The 21816-nt window shown below is 44.0% G+C and overlaps 1 protein-coding gene across 1 annotated transcript in view; it reads left to right on the top strand.

Annotated features, from left to right (window-relative positions):
- RFX4 (regulatory factor X4) overlaps window positions 1–21816 on the top strand; it is a gene marked incomplete at both ends in the record, with an annotated part of 165777 nt that overhangs the window by 6314 nt on the left and 137647 nt on the right. Inside the window, one exon of the mRNA XM_079937873.1 lies at window positions 19697–19783. Coding sequence (XP_079793999.1) covers window positions 19697–19783 — 87 coding nt within the window. The remainder of the gene's footprint in view (window positions 1–19696; window positions 19784–21816) is intronic.

The following is a 21816-nucleotide window of genomic DNA, read 5'->3' as shown; positions in this document are numbered from 1 at the left end:
AGAAAACATCTCTGAAGTTGTCATATGATTCTGGTTTTGAAGAGGATTTTAAATGATGCAGTGGTAGGAGGCAGTGCATCATAAGGGTTGAGTAGAGTATAGACTTTGGGCAAATTTTAGCTTGTTTCATCCATCCATTCATTCAAGAATTCTATGTGCCTTCTATGTGCCCTGCATTCTGCTAAATGCTGAGCTTTAAAATGCCATCTCTGCTCCTCTGGAGCATAAATTCTAGACAGAGAAACAGATAAACACAAATATAGATAATCTCAGCTAGTGATACGTACTATGAAGAGAAAACACTATCTAGATTAATGAAGATAGAGTGTGGTGATGGGGAGGTTGCTACCTTTCACAGGGTGCCTTTCTGCCACATGAAGCTGTGTGTCTTTGGTCTGGAAGCTAGATATTGCTGAGCTTCAATTTTCTTACAGAATTGATAGAACCGTCTGATAGGGCTGTTGTGAGTCTGCAATGCAAAAGTGATAATAAATAACATATATTCAATACTTACTATATGTTTTCACTTTGCTAAGCATTTTAATTTAAATGCATTATCTAGGTAATGCTCACAACAATGCTATGAAGAAGGAACTCTTATCATTCGCAGTTTAAAGGAGGAAACCAACAGGCTCAAAACTGAAAAGTTTCTGAGCTCTAGAAGTTGGGCTGTGAGACATACCTTGACTGCATGGGAAGCAAGAGCGATCTTAATTGCGTGTGCCAAACTTTCCTGAGACAGAATGCAAGTAATAAATCTAGGTTTTTGTTTTCATTTTTAAAGCTAATGTTTGTCAAGTGCCTTTCACATGCCAGGCATGTACTAAGCACTTTAAATTCATTATTAGTTGTATTTTAAAATATATGTTAGGGGTACTGTTATTATCCATTCCATATTATGCAATGGGAAATGGAGGCAGATAAAGGATATCCTTGAAGGGGGTAAGTACCCTAACCTGCAGTGATCCACACTCTTAGTCACAAGGCTATACTGTCTTTCTTTTCTTTTTTGTTTTAGCGAGGGAGAGGGTTGTGTTGGAAAGGATGTCCAATGAGAGCGTATATTATTTTAGCAAAAGCATGCTGTTTTCTTCCTGTAAGAAAGCATTAGGGTAGTCTTTTATACTGTGAAGACAAAATTGTAAATTATCATTGGCAAAAATAGGGACATAAAGGGACACATCTTTACTACAGATGTGAAATGCACTGTAGTCTTCTCGGGGATTCATTTGAAGTTTAGTTACCATTCGCTTTGTGTCTGTGAATGTCTAGGCTTCATTCATGCTCACATACAAACATACCTCAGCCAGAATAAACTAATGAGGCAGAAGCCATTAAGTACTGTGATTATATATGTAGCCTTTTGGTAATTTAACAAACCATATATTAGAGCTAGAAGTCATTCACAGATATGTGTTCCCTATGGCCTCAGGTATATGTGGGTGTGCTTTAAGGAAAAGAACATGGGCTTTGCTATCGGATAGACCAAGATTTAAATCCCTGCTTGGTCACTTGCTAGCTGTGTGACCCGGGGCAAATGACCTAAGTGCTCAAGCCTCAACTTCCTTCTTTGTGAAAAAATCCACTCTTTACCTTCTAGGGTTCTTAAGAGGATATACTGGGGAGGAGGAGGTTGTTGGGTGAAATAAGTGAAGGGGATTAAGAAGTACAAGCTCCGGTTATAAAACAAATAAGTCACAGGGATGTACTGTAACAGCATAAGGAATATAGTCAATAATGCTATAATAATTTTGTGTGGTGACAGATGGTTACTGGACTTGTCGTGGTGATTGTGTGGTAACGTATTTGTCGGATCACTATGTTGTACACTTGAAACTAACGTAATATTGTATGTCGACTATACTTCAAGAAGAACAAAAAGAGGATATAATGAGATTGTGCACTTTAAGTTAAGCCTGGCTCCTAGAAATTGCTCAGTAAATGGCAGACCTTACTATGATTGAAAATAATTATCTGGCCTCCTGTGCCAAATCCTAGGTGTCTAGTTGGGAAAAGGGGATAAGAATGCTGAAAAAATTTTAGATTGTTTCAGCATATCTAGATGTTTTCTGCACTACGTAGACATAGTCTCAATTCTCATGTCAAGATAAATCATTCTCTTCTAAAAGGTTTTAGGCTGAGGGATTCATGTCATATTCATTTCTCTACCTTTCCCATGAACAAGGCATTTTATGTGCTTCTGTTTGCCATGGTTTCACCCTTGCGTTTTCCAGTTTGTTAAAGGAAGTGGAAAATGTGTCTTTGTAGAGGCAACACCTGTTGACTGGGATTTGGATCCTGCAAGAAAGTTAGTTCCATGGAGCTCTCGGAGGAGACGTATGGTGCACACCTCTGATGAAGGCCCCTACACAACCCCTGACACCCTCCCAGTTCTAGAACGTGATGGCCCGCGTTCTTCATCCACTGCCCTCCCCCCACTGCCCAATACGTGTAGGCATCACTGTTTTATTAAAGACTGAACCATTTTACACTTGACTTCCAAGAAGGGGAAACCAGCTTCAAGTGAGTCTTTCTCTGAAACTTGTTTTAGCAGGAAACGCATTTAGCTCTTTGGCCTTTCTTGCATCTTTTTCTAACGTGAGGAGAAAATGTCCATTTGTTCCGTTTCTGTCTTTATAACTTGATTTTATCTACATTGTGGTTTCTGGGTTTTTGAAATATTAACAGCTTTCTTTAAGAGAGAGAAAGATCATAAAAAGCAGAAAAGAAAGAATGAAATTCAGCCCTTCTGTTTTCAGTTGAATAGGATCTGAATTTAGGCAACCAGGGCTGAATTACCTGTGCCAGTAGATTACGTGGTTTCTGTGCTCAGATCTGATCCTCAGAGCAGAATTTCTTTAAAATCGGTATATAGTCTCCACTTTTGTGGTTGGTTAATCCTCAATAAAATGTAAAAGCATAATCTGCCTATGAGCCATCAAGAATTATTAGTAGACAGGTGAACCTTGACGTGTTGGGTTTATATTGTTGTGATTGTTTTGCTTTAACTCAAGGGGATAATAAGAAAGCCTTTGAAAAGGCTTCAACCCAGTGAAGGTTAGTCAGGGCTTAGTGCCCTGCGTGTTTTCTGACTACCCAATTGTGCTAAAGGTCAGCATTGTTTAGACGCAGCCTAAGTGAGATTGATGAATATAGCAGATTTTTATTTAATTGGAAGGGAGAATTACTACTTCATAAGCATTGATCTCCTGAATCCATCATGTTGGAGAAAATGCAGTATCAGTGAACACGGGTGAACTACTCCTGAACTAGATTTTGAACTGTCATTTGAATAATCTAAAGGGTGATTAGTGATTGCTAATTATACCGCCAGCAACCAATTTTTGAGGCACGAACGCATTTCGTGGAGAAACGTATGTTAACATGTTTGTTTTGAATCTTGTGACGGCTCTGAAGTCATTTCAAGCTAATATTAGACTTTTGAAGAAGGAGGCGTTTCTTTGAATGTTACAATTACAGAATTTATAATTTTTTTAAAAAGCAGGGCTGATATTTGAGCTCCACATCATCTTTTTCTGAACGATGAGTCTAAATTTGGGGGTGTTGATACATGTGATGTATTTATAGTTTGTGAACCGGTTCTCAGAGCTCATGGGTAGGTGAAATTCCTCTTGAAGTTGTTGGGGTTTTATAAAGTTCTGGAATTGGGCCCATGGCATAAACGCAGATCTGTTTACGGTGGAATTGATTGATCACTTTAAATATTTCGCCGTGTTTTCTTTGTGGTGTTCAGTTCCACTGCTGATAAGAAATGTAGAGTGGGGGCAGGAGGAGAATTTGGGTGCCTCTATAAGTTCTTTGTTCTACTGAAAAGAAAATCAACTAATTTTGTATCATTCTTATATGGCTATGAAAAAAGCTAAAATTTCTGTTTCTAGGAGTTGTTTTTTTTTTACTTGATGGCTCCTTTTACAAAAACAAAATAGTTTCTCCACAAAGCATTATTAGACATCATAAAAAAAATAAATAACTTTGGCTGAGAAAGCCCTGGGAGTTTACAAGGAAGGAAGATCCCAGAGGGCTTCAGGCCCTCAGTTAAAATGTGAAAACTTTTAAGCATTGGAAAGAAGATTTCTAAAGCGTTGAGCTGTTGTTGTGAGAGGGCCGTTGGTCTCCATGAACTTTTATTTTCAACTCAGTGGGCAGAGTTTTTGAGGTTGCTGTGGTTTGGGTAGGGGACCTTTTCAGAAATGCCAGGCTTTTAGAAAAAAAAAACACAGCTTTTCTTCTAATCAAGGCTCCGTTTTAAAGTTTGAAAACTTTGCTGTGATTAGAAGAATGAATTATTTGCCTGCTTTGTTGGGGTTTCCTCCGGGTGCCCAGGCTGCAGGGCATTCTCCGCCTGGGCTACCTTGCAGGGCGCTGCTGAGGAGGCACTGGGAGCGGGGAGAGCTGCCTGCCTGGACCTGGTCTCACTGGCAACAGGCGTGAGCCTCACTCAGGCTGGTTGAGCCCCGAGCGTAGCAGGGAAAGCGTGCAGGGCAGAGAGGTCCAGAGGGGTCCAGAGAGATCCGAGAGATGAGGAACCTAAAAAAAGGATTCCCTGTGGGTCTGCGTTCTGTTCAGAGTTTTTCTTGGTATTGAGACATACGTAAAAAAGAAGAAGAAAGGAAAAAAACACCAAAGCCGTATGATTGTACATAGTACCTGGAGACTATATATTGATACATAGATTGTTTTTGAGAAGGAAAGAATGAAGGAAAAGGGAATGAAGAGAGGCAGAAAGGAAAGAAGGAAGGAAGGAGACAAGGGAGGAAGGAAGGGACAGAGGGAGGATGGGAGAGAAGGAGGGAACTACACGAATTATTTTGGTAATTGACGGCAGGCTGCCTTAATGAATTATTTTCAAAATTATTAGTTGCTTTTTTTAATCAAGTGACTCCCTTTTTGAAATCGGGTAGCAGATTAATAACATTTATAATCTTTTCCAATCACTGTGCTAAATGCTTATGCACGTTAACTCATTTAATTCTCATACCCAACCGAAGGCATTATTTTCCCCATCTTACAGAAGAGGAAACCGAGGTGCAGAGAGCCTAGGTAACATGTCCAGGCCAAATGGCTAGTGTCAAATGAGGATTTGAGCACAGATTATTCTGATTTCAAAGCCAGGCTGCCTCCTTGCCTCCTAAGACCTGGAGTTAGAAGGAGAACCTCAGAGGTGTCCATCCTAGCTCACCTGCTCTACTATGTAACGAAGTTCAGGGTCAAGGTACCCCTGCTCCTGGGGGAGATGGCCGCTCATGCTGCAGTTCTCTGGAGCACACTGTCACGGGTGTCGGTGGGCTTCTGGCTGTCAGGGGCACCTGGATGTGACTTTGGTAGCAGACTGCTGACTGAGGACACCCACGGGGGCCCCTTCCTGCGGGGGCACCTTCATGTCAGGTGTTCCTTTCATCTCTAATTGTTCTCAGGGCTTCTGAGTTCAACCTGGCACCACCACTGGGGAGGTATCCCCCGCCTGCCAGTTACTCTGGCAAATCTGACATCTTATATCATCAAAGGCTTCATACCTATTTACTTACAGACATAATTTTCCTTACAATAGGTTAAGCATAAAAACCTTGGGTGTTAAAGTAACAGCCCCTTCCATTGCATAGCATGTCACAGTTTGCAATCACTGTTACAATCATTTTTCAAAATATTTATTTATTCATTTATTTATTCATTCATTTATTTATGGCTATGTTGGGTCTTTGTTGTTGCGCATGGGCTTTCTCTAGTTGCGGCATGCAGGGGCTACTCTTTGTTGCGGTGCGCAGGCTTCTCATTGTGGTGGCTTCTCTTGTTACGGAGCATGGGCTCGAGGTGCACGGGCTTCAGTAGTTGTGGCATGCGGGCTCAGTAGTTGTGGCATACGGGCTTAGTTGCTCCGCAGCATGTGGGATCTTCCCAGACCAGGGCTCAAACCCATGTCCCCTGATTTGGCAGGTGGATTCTTAACCACTGCGCCACCAGGGAAGTCCACTGATACAATCATTAATAGCAGGGAGTTTGCAATCACTGGTACAATCATTAACTGCTCTGGCTATAGAATCCCATAGACTTAGTGAGAACCGGCTTTGCCATGGGCTAGATGTATGAATTCAGCAAGTCACGTGACCTCTCTGAGCCTCAGTTTGCTTGTTAGTAAAGTGGGATCATGCAGAGTACCTATCTTAGAGGGTCTTGTGAGGATTAAATGAACTAATGCATATAAAGGGGTCCACACAGGGCCTTGGCATGTTGTAAAAGCTCAATAAACAGAAGGTGCTTCGAGCACTTGCTTCTCCTTGTGTACCCCGAGTAGCTACCGAGACCTGCCTTCTCCCCATTCCCCTTTCTGCCCCTTCCCCCAGGACTGCATAGAAGAAAACATTTTCTACAACACTTCCACTGTGTTCAGTCTTTTCAATACATAACCTCATAAACCTGTGATCTGGGTAGGATCATTCCCATCTTATACTTAGTGAAACTGCCACTCTGTGGGATTCAGTCACTGTACGTGCATCGGTTCGTACAGCGAGAGTATCTGAACTGAGGTTGTTATGGCACCAAAGCTAGTCCTGCTTTCTTTTTAATTTTTTTTCTTTTTAATTTTTATTTGTGGTACGCGGGCCTCTCACTGCTGTGGCCTCTTCCGTTGCAGAGCACAGGCTCCGGACATGCAGGCTCAGTGGCCATGGCTCACCAGCCCAGCCACTCCGTGGCATGTGGGATCTTCCCGGACCGGGGCACGAACCCATGTCCCCTCAACCACTGCGCCACCAGGGAAGCCCGGTCCTGCTTTCTTAAACCAGGCCATCGCCATACCAATTAAAAACATGCAGTTGTAATGAAGGTGTTGGTGGTTTCCCTTCCACACAGAGCTCTGACTGTCTTAACTTTGCCTCACAGTGCTCTTATCCACGGGGGCCTGAAGTGCACATACTTCCAATCCTCGTTTTCATTGTTTACTTGATGCTTCTTCCTTTGTTTCTCAAGATTTCCACCTGTGTCATTATTCTCTGTGCTTAGCACAGTGCAAAGCATCTTCCAGAGTGTCTCACACAAGTCAGTGCTTGATGAGTATTTACTTAAGATATAAATCAATTCCTCCTTCATATTCTGAGGAATGCTGCATCTCTTCCCCTGCTTTCTAGGAAGCCTGGCTCAAGACTCCATGCAAGCAAGTACTTGATAGATTAACTGCAGATGAACTGACACTCTTGAGCCCCTGTGAGCCAGGCATGGTGCTGGTGCCTCATTCATTTCTTTCTTACCCTCTCTCCTCTCAGCCCTTCCTCTTCTCTCCTCATTGATCTGCTCTTCTGTGCCAGGCACCGTCCTAAGTGTGGGGAATAAGGTACAGTCAGCTCTTAAGGAGCTTATATTATTTTTCCTAATCCTCACAGTAACCTCATGGGGTAAGTATTTTTAATATAGGAAGAAAATTGAGGTCCATGAGGTTAAGTAATTTGCCCAGGGTTGCAGAATTTACTTGGTCCCTTGTAAGGGGAGGATTAGAATTAGTGTCCTGCCGGCTCCCAAGGCCATACACCAAGAGATCCAAGAATCAAACAGAAAGAATGATAACAGGAAGGAACTAAAGAGTAATTCCTGGGAGGTGGGCATGATATAAAACTTACAATAGCTAAGACTTATTTAGTGCTTACCATGTAAACATTCTCTGTGCCTTATTCACTTAATTCTCATACAAACCCCATGAGGTGCTATTATTACCACTCCCATTTTGCAGATTAAAAAAAATTGAGGCTCAAGGAGGTTGAGTTGCTCACCCAAGGTCATACTTAAAGGAAGTCAGACTTGAACCTGGCAGTTGAGCTCCACGGTCTGTGTCCTTAACGACTACATTGTTATTCAAACAAACCAAAAAAGTGCCTTAGTCATAAACAGGTGCCTGGGACTCACGGCGGTTCCATGTATTTAGAACGTGCTCTGTGCCAGACACTGTGCTCTAAGTACTTTCCATGCATTTGTTCACTGCAATCACACCCCACTAAGATGAGGTAGGCACATCATTATTACTCACATTTTACACAAGGGGACACTCAGGTTTAGAGAAGTTGCCTAAAGTCATTTCACTAGTAAGTACTAAGGCTGTAATTCAGACCATTCGTCTGTAGCTAGTTACGAAGCCCACATGCTTACTTTTCCTTCTCCTAGGTGATTCTCAGGAAATGATCCAAATGAAAGAAAACATTACATGCACCAAGTCGTCCATTAAAACATTGTAAAAAATAGGAACATTAGCTCAGTGGAACACTGGGCACGTATTAAACAATGATGAACGTGAGGACTGTAGCAACAGAGGGGAAGTCTCCATGATAGAATGTTGAGAGGAAAAGGAAGAGAAATTGTACATTCCCTGAGATTACAGCTCACATATGTGCACAGGTGCGCATGAGGCTGGGGAGCAATGCAGAAAAAGGACAAGTAGTTCACACGTTAGAGGGGTGGGATTGTGGGTCAGTATGTTTCTCTTTTCAACATTAAAAAGTATAATTTATTCGATAGATTAACACAGGAAAGAAAAAAGCGCTTTGCTTAAGAGAAGGATACTTTGTTGATTTATCTCAAAAGTGCAGACTAGTTTGAAGTTTCTTTGGGTCCGGCAGCCAGGAGTGCCTGACTCTTGAGTTTTCGGAGGGGGAATCCACATCCTCTAATACAGGGGGTGAGAAGAAATGCAGAAGAAGTAAACAAACAAACAAAAACCTAGGAAAGGCAGTGATGTCAAGAATCAAATAATACCAGATGATGTGCGCAGCGAGTAGCCTTGGCTCCAGTAATCTTTTTCAGATTTTTTGTGTTTTAATAATATTGTAATAATAGCAATAGAAACAAAGAAAATGTCTGCCAACATTGGGTAAGGGTAGGTATGCCCCCCCCACCCCGAGAAGTGGAGGGGGAATGAAATTTTTACAACCTGGTTATGCAATTATGTACATTAACTCTGGTGTTCCCAGAGATATTTTCAGAGCAGAGATTTCCTTTCACATTGAATTTATATTCGACAGGAGGTGGCACTGAACACCTTAGCTTTAATTTTCTCTAGTCTCTGGAGACTGTTGGTGAGTTCATGATCTGTGAAATATCAGCATTGGTGCACCTTCAGGGTTTCCTCACTAATTCTTGTATATTGCAAACAATGACACCTTAATTAATCTCTTTGCCCACTTTAGAGCTTTCTATATTGAGTTTTCCTGAAGTAAGAAGGAGCAGTAACATTCCTGAGCACATATTGTGTGTTTGGTGTTATTTTAGACACAGCTTAGTCCTCACAATGAGACTTTAAGGCATGTGTAATTGTGGGTATTACAGTATAAGTTAATGGTTAGGTTAGAGTCAGATTCAAACCCTGGCTCAGCTGCTTACTGGCTGTGTGATCTTGGGCAAGTCATTGCTCCCATTATGATGTTGACGAGGATGATGGTACTTCATTGAGAGGCCACGTTCCAGGATATGTCATTAGTGGACTCACTTGCATCATGCAGTGATTGAGACCCCAGCTGATGAAGAAGAGACATGGGGACACTGGTCCCATGGATCGACCAGAGGAGTGGATACAGTTAGCTAGAAGGAGGGCAGAGTTCTTATCTTTTCTCATCTCACTCATCTGTTCTGGTTCAAGCATCGAAGACTTAGACTCTTGCAGTGGCCTCCTACTAGGGGGACATTAAGTCCCAGTTTTGCCTGGGACAATCCTGGTTTACACACATGGTCCTGGCAAAATTATTACTAACACTGCTTTTCAGTCTCAGAAATGTCCAGGTTTAGATGATAAATGATATGGTCTCCTGCTTCCCTTTCCCTCCCCACTAAAATTGTGTTTAGTAGCCCCGGATGGAGCTGCCCACAGAGCTAATTTGTTTATGCCACACTCTACCCAAAAACTTTTAGAGGTTCTCAACCATCTACTGAATAGAATCCAGACTCCTTAACCCAGCCCTGAGTACGGAGGCAGGGCTTTTACGTGCACATGCCCCTTAGCACGTTCCAGAGTGCTAGTTATACAGGATAGTCTCAGTAAACACATGTTGAATTAACACCTGAATGAATGTGTCCATTCACGCTCAGGCTGCCTGTCAATTTCTTGGGTGTGTCATTCTTCTGCCAGCTTCAGGGACTTTGCATATGCCATTCCTTCTGCCAGGAACACTCCTCCCTCTTTTCCCTGGGGTAGTAACACATGTCTTCTTACTCTTTAGCTGTCAGTTTAATGCTGCCTCCTCTGAGAAGCTTCCTTGACTCTCACAGATTAGATCAGACCTTTCTTTTTTTTCCTCTCCCCTGGCTTTCTTGGTAATTATGTCTCTATTTGTGTGATTATTGAACAGCTGACTTCTGCACTAAACTCTGACCTTCCATGAAGACAGAAACTGTCTTGTTCCCTGCTATGTCCCTACTGTGTAGCTCAGTGCCTGCAACACGCTACCACATAAATAGGTGATAAACGGACAGTGGGATGAATGAATGTAAGTCCCCTCACAGGCTGCCCTTTCTGAGCCAGTGCAGTTCATGTCACCTGGTTAAAGCCTTCCAATCGCGTCTTGGCACACTTGGAATAGATGTGAAGTTCTTACTCCAGCCAGCAAACTTCGGGCCCTTCCTAACTTTCTGACCTCAGTTCGCACTGCCCTCCCCCTTCCTTCCTCTCCTCCACCATACTGGTTTCCTGGCTCTTCCTCACACCCTCCAAGCCCACTCCCACCTTGGGCCTTTGCAGTTGCCTCAACATCACCTCCTCCGAGAGGCCCTCAGCGTCCCTGCCACCTAAAACAGCGCCCCAATCTCTATCCCATTCCAGGGCTTCGTTTCTTTGGAAGACTCATCATGCTCTAAGTCATCTTGCTTATTTGTTTTTGTCTGTCTCCACCACAGAATATAAGCTCCCTGAGAGCAGGGACCTTGCCTGCCATGTTCATCACTAGATCCTCAGAGCCTGGCAAACAGTTGGCGCTAAATCACGGTTTGGTGGGCGAGGGAAGGAATAAAAGCAGCGGCAGCGTGGGGCTGCCCCTTGGAGGCAGGACAGGGACCCCTTCCTGGAACCCAGCAGCCCCTGGGGCGGGGCCTGTGGTGTCGCCATGGCAACCCACTGACCTGAGGTACCTCCTGGAGAGGCCACAGCTGCCCGCCTCCTGGGCCCACTTTCCACAGCATCCTGTGTGTCACCACCACGGGGAGTCCCGGGGAGAGAGGAGAAGCAGCATCCTGGTGCGTGGGGGGACGGGAGCAGGCCCCAGTGGCGTGGTTCTCCTGATAATGACCAGGGCCTGGGGGAGGGGACACCGGGATGTGCTCCGGCACCTCCGGAGGGACCTGGGGCCCCGTCCTCCCTTGGTAGCTGCGAGTGTGGCATGTCAGCTCTTTCATGTAGCATTTCTAAAGCTGCAGGTTCCTAAAATAGGCCTCAGCACAGCGCCCCAAAAGACTGTTGATGTAAAGAGGATGAATAACGCCTTCTATTAAAACCCAGTGACACTTTGTAAGTCAGGCGGCGTTTTCTTCAGGTATTGCGTAAGTCAGAACTCCCTGTTCTCATCCAGTTCCTCAGAAACAAAGCTCATCGTGTTACTCCCCCACTGCTTAAAAATCATGGCTGGCTCCCAGCTGCCTGCAGGCTTCTTGGCCTGGTGGGTGAGGCCTTTGCAATCTGCTCCTAATGGACTCTCCCACTTGTCTCCCACCACTCTTTGGGTCACGGGTCAGTGGGCTCTTCACCTTTCTCAGAACCCATTTTGTGCCTTTGTCTGCGACGGTGGCCCTCTTTCCCAGAATTCCCTTCTTTCCTCCTTGGTCTGGCAGATGCCGACTCCTTTAAGGACCAGCTGAAATGCCTCCCCCCCACCCTCTGTGAAGCAGCCAGGCCGAGCTGGAAGCACCTTACTGTAATCTAGACATACTCCTGGTTACCTGCTGGCTTAGCAAGGCAGGGTGCCGTGGTGACAGCAAACAGCTTTGGGGTCAGACAGACCTGTGGTGGTGACATCACCTAGCTTCTCTGAGACTTTCCTCTTCACAGATCGGAGTTGTTCAGGTCTCTGTTTCAGAGCTGCTGGAGGTGAGCAGAGGTGAAGCAGAGTGACCGGCATGGAGAGGACACTCAATAAATGCTAGATGTCACCATTGCCATCTGTCCCCATCATGGCTGTGAGCACCTGCTGGAGAGAGACCATGCTTTCCTCATCTTCCCACAAAGCCAAGCATGCTAAGTGCCTCACCCATATCATTTCAGTTAATCTTTGGAGAAACCTGGGAGGCAGGGCTTCAGGAAGGTTCCAGAACCATCTCAGTGTTACATAGCTAGTGAGTAGCAGGTCTGGGATTTGAAACCCAGTTGTCCTAACCCCAGGCCCCACATTCTTCCTGGCCTGTGTCTGTCTTCTCTTTCATCTTGTACTGTCTACCCCATGGCCACTCCACATCAGCCCCCGGCCCTTCTTCCAGTTCCTTAAATAGGTCACACATGACCCCACCTCAGAGCCTTTGCCTTTGTGGTCCCCGCTGTCAGAACTTTCGAAGGCCGTTTTTGCTCCCTCACCACACTCGGTCTCTGCTCAAATGCTGTTTCTTCCCAGAGGCCTTCCTGGGTAGGATCCCCCGTCCACCATTCCCTGTTCCTTCATTCTGCTTCACTTCATCACAGCCATCACCGCCAGCTCTGTGCCCAACACTGCTCCAGGCTCTTGGGAACTAAGTGCTGAACAAGATACTCCAGGTTGTTAGAACTTACAGTTTTAAGAGTGGGGAAATCAATAATAAAAAAAGAATACATAAGTAACCAGGATACTTTCAGGTCCTGAGACCCTGGTCCATCAGAGATATCCTGCTGTACTGTATTGGCTTCCTGTTAAATAGCTTTTGTCCATCTCTTCTGTTAGAACTTTGCACTGAAGACACTTGATAACTATATGTTTGCAAAATGAATGGATAGAGGGATGAGAGAGAACAACTAACCTGTGCCCAGTAGGATGCAGCAGGAAGAATAAGCATAGGCTTTGGAGACTGAAGATCTGGGTTTGAATTCTGACTTTAGCACCTTTGAACTGGGTGACCTTGGCCACACCACTGCCAACAAGCCACTGCCATGTTCAGTATCCTTATCTGTAAAGTGGTGTAAATTTCTGTCTCACGAGGTAGACTGTGAAGCTCAGATCAGGTTCTCCGTGTCAGTGTGCTCTGTAAACTTCAAGGATTACCTGCCTTTTGACAACTAAGTTGTCTCCTCCTGCCAGGCCAATATATGTTCATGAAGCACTGCTCTGAGTCTTGGACTGCCTTGGACATGCCATGCCTCCGATACAGCTACTTGCTGGTTGTTTTTGCTGCTGGAACGGGAACCAAGTGTCCTAGGAAACCCAACAACCATTTATGGCTCATTCTATGAACTTGAGAAAGTCACTTCAAATTGGGGTTTCCAAATCTCCAATACGAAGTGGGGAGGAGTGAAGATTTGTCTCTAAGGGATGTGGGTTAAACTCCTTATAAGATGAAAATCTATAAGGCATTATCTGCATCCTCCTTCCTGCCCGTGATCCCAGATGAGTCAGATGAGGGATGCCTCGCAGCCCAGGAGCCTATGCTCACAGCCGTCAGTAAATCCTGTTGGGCACTTAGAGCAAGCTTGGCCCTTACTAAAAGGTCAGGTGGTTTTTATGGATCAGGAATGAGGCAGCTGGGGGGCTTCCCTGGTGGCGCAGTGGTTGGGAGTCCGCCTGCCGATGCAGGGGACACGGGTTCGTGCCCCAGTCCGGGAAGATCCCACATGCCGCGGAGCGGCTGGGCCCGTGAGCCATGGCCGCTGAGCCTGCGCGTCCAGAGCCTGTGCTCCACAGTGGGAGAGGCCACAACAGTGAGAGGCCCGCGTACCGCAAAAAAAAAAAAAAAAAGAATGAGGCAGTTGGGAGCAGGAAGTTATCCAAGTGTGAGCTGAGCTCTCCTTCTCCCGTGTTCCAGAGCACAGCGCCAATACTGCCACACTGATCACAGTATTAGAAGTTTTGCTTCAAGCCTCAGTTTTCATATCAGTAAACAGAGATATTAAGACATACCACATTATATCGTTCTGAGGTTTAATTCAGACTGCACGTGTGAAAACTTGCGTAGTATCTGGCACACAGTAGGAACTTACTGTTGTCTTTTGAAGAAAGTAATACATTCAACAAACATGTCTTTACTGCACAATATCTGTGGGGCTAGGCACAGTGCCAGGCACTGGGGACAGATGAACAAAGATGACAGGGTGCCTGCACTCATGAGCTGACGGAGTAGCACCTGCCTTGCTTTCTTGACGGCAACTAGAGGGCGGAAACCAGTCTTACTCATGTTTGTATCAGACTCACTTTACTACAGCTTCTTGTATCTAGACAGTACAAAATACATTTTTGTTCAATTTTCCTTTATTTGGAAAATTGCCTTCGATGTGTTGTCCTTTTTCATGCCTTATGTGGTAAAAAAGAAAATGATTAGGAAATTCTGTAGATACGTGAATGTACCTCCTTACATGCTGTGCATTCTTTGATATCATGCGTGTCAATAAAGTAACGTCCATTGAGGCCAGACTATAGGAGAAACTTCATACCAGGCACTAGTGGAGAGTCAAAAGAAATGGAATAAAATGGACAGCATTCTTAAGATGTTTATGTTCTGAACTGAAGAGCCTGTTATGTATAACGAAGGCTTGCAAAGAAATATGTAAGTGAATTTAGCAAAAATTGTAATATGTAAGTTGAGTTTTAGCAAAAGTTGTAATGCAAGGCAGGCTGTGATCAGTGCTGCAGTATCGGCACCATGTTCTGGAGATCATGTGGGACACAGGATAAGGAGAGCTCAGGGTGCACTTGGAGACAGCATTGTGGTTATGACCCGAGACTGAGTGCTTGTCCTGACCCTACCTCTTACTAGCTGGGTGACTTTGGACAAGTCACCTAATCTTTCTGAGCCTTAGTTTTCTCATCTCTAAAATGTGCATATTAATAGAACCTACCTTATAGGGCTGTTATGAGGATTAAGTATGATGGTGTATGGAATGCATTTGCATAATGCTTATAAGGGCTCAGTATATGGTGGCCTTTATTAAGTCACTTAATGTATGTAATGAGTAAGATAGATGAACACAGTGCTTTCTTAAAAATTCAGTATACCTGTCATTCTGGTTGAGTAATTCTTGATCTTTGCAAGACAAAAATCCATTATTAGTAGTTTTAAAGTATATAAAGTTTACTTCAGGTGACCTAAATAGAGGCCTTCCAATCCTGTGGAGCAACCTAACTTATGGGACACGAGTTTCAGATGCCACTGTTGAGGGTCCCCCTAGGGAAGAAGACAAACGTCAAAGGGCTCCAAGGCCCATGGCCTGTAGAGATATTTCAGAGTGTTGCATCCATGCAGTCTGGAATGCAAGACCTTTGAATGCACTGGAAAGCCCCATGTCCAGAGCAATAGATGTGATGGTTCTGCTGTATTTGGCACTGCTTAGACCCCATCTAAACCCTCAGAGCTCATCCTGAGTGCCACATGTTCAAACAGACATAGAAGACAGCCAGAAATAGATGAACAGGATGGCAAAGAAGTGGGAACAATTTCTCCCAAGAAAGAGCTGAAACAAGTGGAGTACTTTGACTAGAAAAATGGAGACAGGGACTTCCCTGGCAGTCCAGTGGTTGGGACTTCGCCATCCGATGCAGGGGGTGTGGGTTCGATCCCTGGTTGGGGAGCTAGGATCCCACATGCCTCGGGGCCAAGGGACCAAAACATAGAGCAGAAGCAGTGTTGTGACAAATTCAGTAAAGACTTTAAAAATGGTCCACATCAAGGGCTTCCCTGGTGGCACAGTGGTTAAGAATCCGCCTGGTAGTTCAGGGGACACGGGTTTGAGCCCTGGTCCAGGAAGATCCCACATGCCGCGGAGCAGCTAAGCCTGTGAGCCACAACTACTGAGCCTGTGCTCTAGAGCCCGTGAGCCACACCTACTGAGCCCTTGTGCCACAACTACTGAAGCCCGCGCGCCTAGAGCCCATGCTCCGCCACAAGAGAAGCCACCGCCTGCGCACCGCAACAAAGAGTAGCTCCCGCTCGCCGCAACTAGAGAAAAGCCTGTGCACAGCAACAAAGACCCAATGCAGCCAAAAATAAATAAATTAAAAATAAATAAATAAATAAAAAGGAAAAAGAAAGAAAAATGGAGACATGGTGGCTTCTCCCTATATCTGCCGTCTGCAACAGAGACCAAACTTACTCTGTGTTGCTCCTGGGAGCAGAGCTGGGTAGCAGAGTGGCTACAGGCATAAGTCAGGAGTCAGAGAGCCCTATGTGGGGGCAGTGGGTGGGGGAAGGGAGTACTTGGTGAGATTTCTTCTCTCTACCCTCTTTCCCTTCTGTAACCTTGCTTTCACCTTTCTCCAGGGTTGAGGCTGGGCAGTGTGGGGAGAGGTGCAGCCATCAGCAAAATTCTTTGACTTGAACTCTCGTGGGTGGGTGTTGCCTCTCTTGGCCCACATGGTGCTCAGAGCCAGCTCTTCTCTGGAATGTTGCCATGAGTTCTTCAGAGCGTGTGTCCCACCAATCACTGGGAATTCTCACCTGCAACAGTAGGCCCTTCCAGGACTCCAGCGATGACAGGCCTGATCTTGGCACTGGCAGATGGGTGAGAGGGAGAATGTTGCCTTAGTTCCCTGTTTCTGATGAAAGAGGGTGGTGGTGTACGTGTGAATGTTGTGTGCCTACATGCACGTGAGAGTGCAAAGGTGTGCATACCTAGCTGGGAAGACCAGGGACTGGCCCAGAACAATAGACATTGCTTTTGGTGGTGTGCTTTGGTGGAGGGAGGGACCGCAGATTTCAGGGGACGCCATCCAAAATCAGCCATGGCTGTTGCCAGGGAAAATGTGCCAGGACTTGAAAGGGTTAGAAGATCTGAGTAGAGACATTCTAGAGAGTTCTGAAAAGAATCCCGGAGATTTGTATCCAGATGTGGTTTTGCATAAGATGTGATGAGAAACACCCATCCTGTGCCATCACAGCTTTGAAAACATTACAGGCCATTTGTTTCTATGTTGTGCATTTGAAATCTGGAAGGGGGTAGCGTTTTAATGTTTTGAATCTCTCTGCAGCTCAGTGTTTCCTTAGAAATACCAGATTTCCATATACTCTTTAACAATCTGGCTCCTGTTCCTCCCCTGATATTTCTCTCCTACTTATTTACAATTTTGGAAGCAGCTTTTAAAAGAGCAGTTTGTTGGGACATAAAATACAAACCGAAACCCTAACATTTCTCCTTGCTGTTGACGTTTGCTTTCCCCTTACTACACAGCTTACTCGCCAGCGTTAGCATGGCTTCCTTTTACAATATGTTACTAAGAGCCAAGGAAAAGTAATGATCTTTTCCTTGGCTCTTTGAATTACGAGGCGTCACATTACTCTATTAAGCTTCAGTTGCTCTCTAGGGAAACTGGAGATGAAAATCCTTACTTCAGAGAATTGTCCAAATTCAATGAGATAACATATGTAAAGGGCCTGGCGTGTTAAAATAGGGGTTCAGTAAATGCTAGCTCCCATATTATAAAGAAGGCAGGGGGAGACAGCACTGTTCAAAGCACACATCCATAGGTATAGTCAGTTCTGCTATAATACCACATATGCATTCCCCCAAATCACCATCATTCTACAAAATTGCACAATAAAAAGTACAGAGATCACTGGAATAATAAGCTAGGGGCACAACACTCAAAAACTTTGTCAGTGACGCATGGGAAAAAAGATAGGAACCTAATAGAAAGGATAGCACAGTTTTACACATGTTAAATGGTTAAGAGGCGCATAAATACAATAAATATGACACTTCACCTTGGACTTGAAGTTGCTTTTGAAGCTCTACGAATCCTTAATAGTTTTTTTTTATAATACGTTTTTTAAAATTTATTTAATTTATTTATTTTTGGCTGTGTTGGGTCTTTGTTGCTGCACGCGGGCTTTCTCTAGTTGCAGCGAGTGGGGGCTACTCTTCGTTGCGGTGCACGGGCTTCTCATTGTGGTGGCTTCTCTTGTTGCGGAGCATGGGCTCTAGGTGCGTGGGCTTCAGTAGTTGTGGCTCGTGGGCTCCAGAGCTCAGGCTCAGTAGCTGTGGCTCGTGGGCTCTAGAGCGCAGGCTCAGTAGTTGTGGTGCACGGGCTTAGTTGCTCCGCAGCACATGGGATCTTCCCGACCAAGGCTCGAACCTGTGTCCCCTGCATTAGCAGGCGGATTCTTAACCATTCTGCCACTAGGGAAGCCCTGAAGTTTGCTTTTGGAAGTGGACTTCAGAAGGGCTGCAGCTTGTGTGTTATTGTGAAATGTTAGAATGTGGGCTATCTGGGCAGGTGTGGCTCACAACCCACACTGTAAACTCAAGTAGCTGGTAGATGTTTGAGGTGTGAACACGTGTGCATTTTTGCATATTCCTACAGGGCTCAGTTCAGCTATGTGCAGTTTTCTGCATTCATTTGATGTTTTTTAAGGAAGAAATCAAGCATAAGCAAACAGAAAGTTTGTGCTAGGCACAAATTGTTCCCTAATGTATCACTTGCATTGAACGCATTGGTGTTTTCAAAACAAGCATTATAGCAGAAATGATGTACTTAGCTGATGCTGTTGAATAAATGAATGAATAGTGGGTGGTCTAGATCAGTGATCCCCAGCCTTTTCGGCACCAGGGACCGGTTTCGTGGAAGACAGTTTTTCCACTGATGGGGGTGGCGGGGGTGTGAGGGCTGGTTTCGGGATGATTCAAGCGCATTACATTTACTGTGCACTTTATTTCTATTATTATTACATTGTAATATATAATGAAATAATTATACAACTCACCATAATGCTGACAGGAGGCAGAGCTCAGGCCGTAATGTGAGCGACGGGGAGCAGCTGTAAATACAGATGAAGCGTCGCTCGCTTGCCCGCCTCTCACCTCCTGCTGTGCGGCCCGGTTCCTAACAGGCCATGGACCGGTACTGGTCCTTCGGCCCAGGGGTTGGGGACCCCTGGTCTAGATGATAGAATAAGCATTATGCTACATTGTGGAAAGTACATTTGTAGCCTTTGGAACTGGATTTTTAAAAATCCATGGTCTTCTGGATTTCAAAAGTAATGGATAACTATTACCGAGCTTTTGATGCCTCCTCCTGCAGTGACCTTCAGTCTATGCTTGGAAGAGCCCCTTCAGGGGTCGCTGGCAAAGGGTGGGAAGCTGCAAGTTTCCCTGCCCTGCGCTTCTTCAACCAGGGCCCTCAGGGTTGTATCTGCTTTTCTCTTTTGTTTTCTTTAGAAGAAAGGGTTCTGCTGCTAATTTACAAGTCTCCAAACCACGACTAGTGATTCAGTTGACCAAATTTTGTTTTACAAACTAGTTCTCAGGAATGTATCTTCTTTTGAAAAAACATAATCCTCAGTTGGTACTATTGGGCTATGAATACTCCAGAATTAGTAGAATTTGACCAAGAAATAAATACTCAAGTGGGGCTTCAAATTACCATTTTGCCTCCAAACTACTCAGGCAAGTCTCATCAGCAATGGTGCATGCGGGGCTTCCTGTCAAATCCAACGCCAGTCTGGGCAGATCTCAGATGAAAGTTGATGGGCATTTAAATCTAGCGCATTGATGATGTTCTCTTCTCTTCACAGACACCAACAACATGATTTTCTTTCTTTTCATTTTTAGAGAGCTGGATTGAAAGATGTCTCAATGAAAGTGAAAACAAACGTTATTCTAGCCACACATCTCTGGGGAATGTTTCTAATGATGAAAGTAAGTGCTTGAAACTCATTCTTCCATGGTGTCCTGGATGCGGACTGTGTCCTGATGAGGAGTGGTGCTTCTAGAATGCTAGACTGGGGCAAGTTACCTGAAACAAGAGGCTCTCCAGCCATTTATGAAATACCCCAGGCCCTCCCTGTAATATCCTGCAGTAAGGAGTGCAATGCAGTCAGGTGAACGTGGAAACTGAGGCCACGGCAAAAACTTGTCATTTACACATTTTTATTGTCTGAGTCCCTAAAGACCCCATCTCAGTGATGCTCCAGTGGGAAAATGTGGACCTTGAATGGGAAAGGCCATTCCACGTAGATGTGGGTTTAAAGCGTGTCATGGGACTGTTGTTTTAGGGTCACAAATGTCCTTGGTGTTTGAAAGTAACAATTTCTCCTGGATCTTGATCTAGAGAATTGGTATTAATGGAAAGATACAAACTGCTCTGTTTACACCTTTCCCTGTGTTATGTCAGACTGGGGCTGTGGGTGCCTTATATTAAGAGCAGAAGACTACTTTGGACTTGTAATTGCTCCTAAAGCACTGCAAAAAGGGGGCAGCTTATTATAAAAGTCATTTCCAGCAGGGACAGAGTGTTTCTCTTGGTTGGTAAAGAGCATCTCCTTAGTTCAATTTTCTTGAAGATTCAGGGAATCTTCATGGAAGATTTAGCCATACTGTTGTATGTCACAGTAGTTTTTCTTTTTCATCGCTGCATAGTACTCCACTGTATGCATATATCACAGTATACATATCAGTATAAACGCTGATGGATATTTAAATTGTTTCAAGTTTTTGACTGTTTCTTAAGCATCTCTGAACATTCTTTTTTAAGTGTATTTTATTGTGGTGGAATATACCTAACATAAGATGTATCATTTTAACCGTGTTAAGTATGTAGTTCAGTGGCATTCAGTACATTCCCCTTGTTTTGCAACCATCACCACCATCCACCTCCAGAACTTTTTACATCTCCCAAACTAAAATTCTGTACCCATTAAATAATAACTCTGCATTCCCCTTTCCCCCTAGTCCCTAGCAACTACTCTTCTACTTTCTGCCTCTATGAATTTGACTACTGTAAGAATCTCATATAAGTGCAATCACATAGGATTTGTCCTTTTGTGACTGGCTAATTTCATTTAGCTTAATGTCTCCAGGGTTCATCCATGTTGTAGCATGTATCAGAATTTCCTTCCTTTTTAAGGTTGAATGACACACGCTTGTATGTATATACCACGTTTTGTTTATCTGTTCATCCACTGATGGACATTTGGGCTGTTTCTACCTTTTGGCTATTGTGAATAATGCTGCTATAAACATGGGTATACAAATATCTGGTCGATTTCTGCTTTCAGTTCTTTTGGATATATAACCAGACGTGGAATTGCTGGATCATGTGGTAATTCTATGTTTAATATTTTGAGGAACTGCCATATTTTCATGGTGGCTGCACCATTTTACATTCTCACCAGCAATGTGCTAGAGTTCCAATTTCTCGACATCCTTGCCAATACTTGTTATTTTCTGTTTTTCTGGGGTTTTTTTGTAATAGTCATTCCAGTGTATAAGGTAGTATCTAATTGTGGTTTTGATTTGTATTTCCCTAATGATTAGTGATGTTGAGCATCTTTTCATGTGCTTATTGACCATTTGTATATACACTTTGGAGAAATGCCTATTCAAGTCTTTTGACCATTTGTTAATCAGACTGTTTATTTTTGTTGTTGTTGAATTGTAGGTATTTCCCTAATGATTAGTGATGTTGAACATCTTTTCATGTGCTTATTGATTATTTGTATATATTCTTTTTAGAAATGTCTATTCAAGTCTTTTGACTGCTTTTAAATAGATTGTTTACTTTTTTCTTGGTAAATTGTAGTTCTTTATATATTTTGCATATTAACCCCTTATCAGATATATGTTGTGCATATATTTTTTTCTCATTCTGTGGGTTGCCTTTTACTCTATTGATTGTGTTCTTTATCACAGAAGTTTTCAATTTTGATGTAGTCTAATTTATTTATTTTTTC

This window comes from Stenella coeruleoalba, assembly GCF_951394435.1.
Source record: "Stenella coeruleoalba genome assembly, chromosome: 11".
Classification (NCBI taxonomy): domain Eukaryota; kingdom Metazoa; phylum Chordata; class Mammalia; order Artiodactyla; family Delphinidae; genus Stenella; species Stenella coeruleoalba.
Note: the sequence above shows the minus strand (reverse complement) of the source record. Positions and strands in the feature narration are given on the sequence as shown.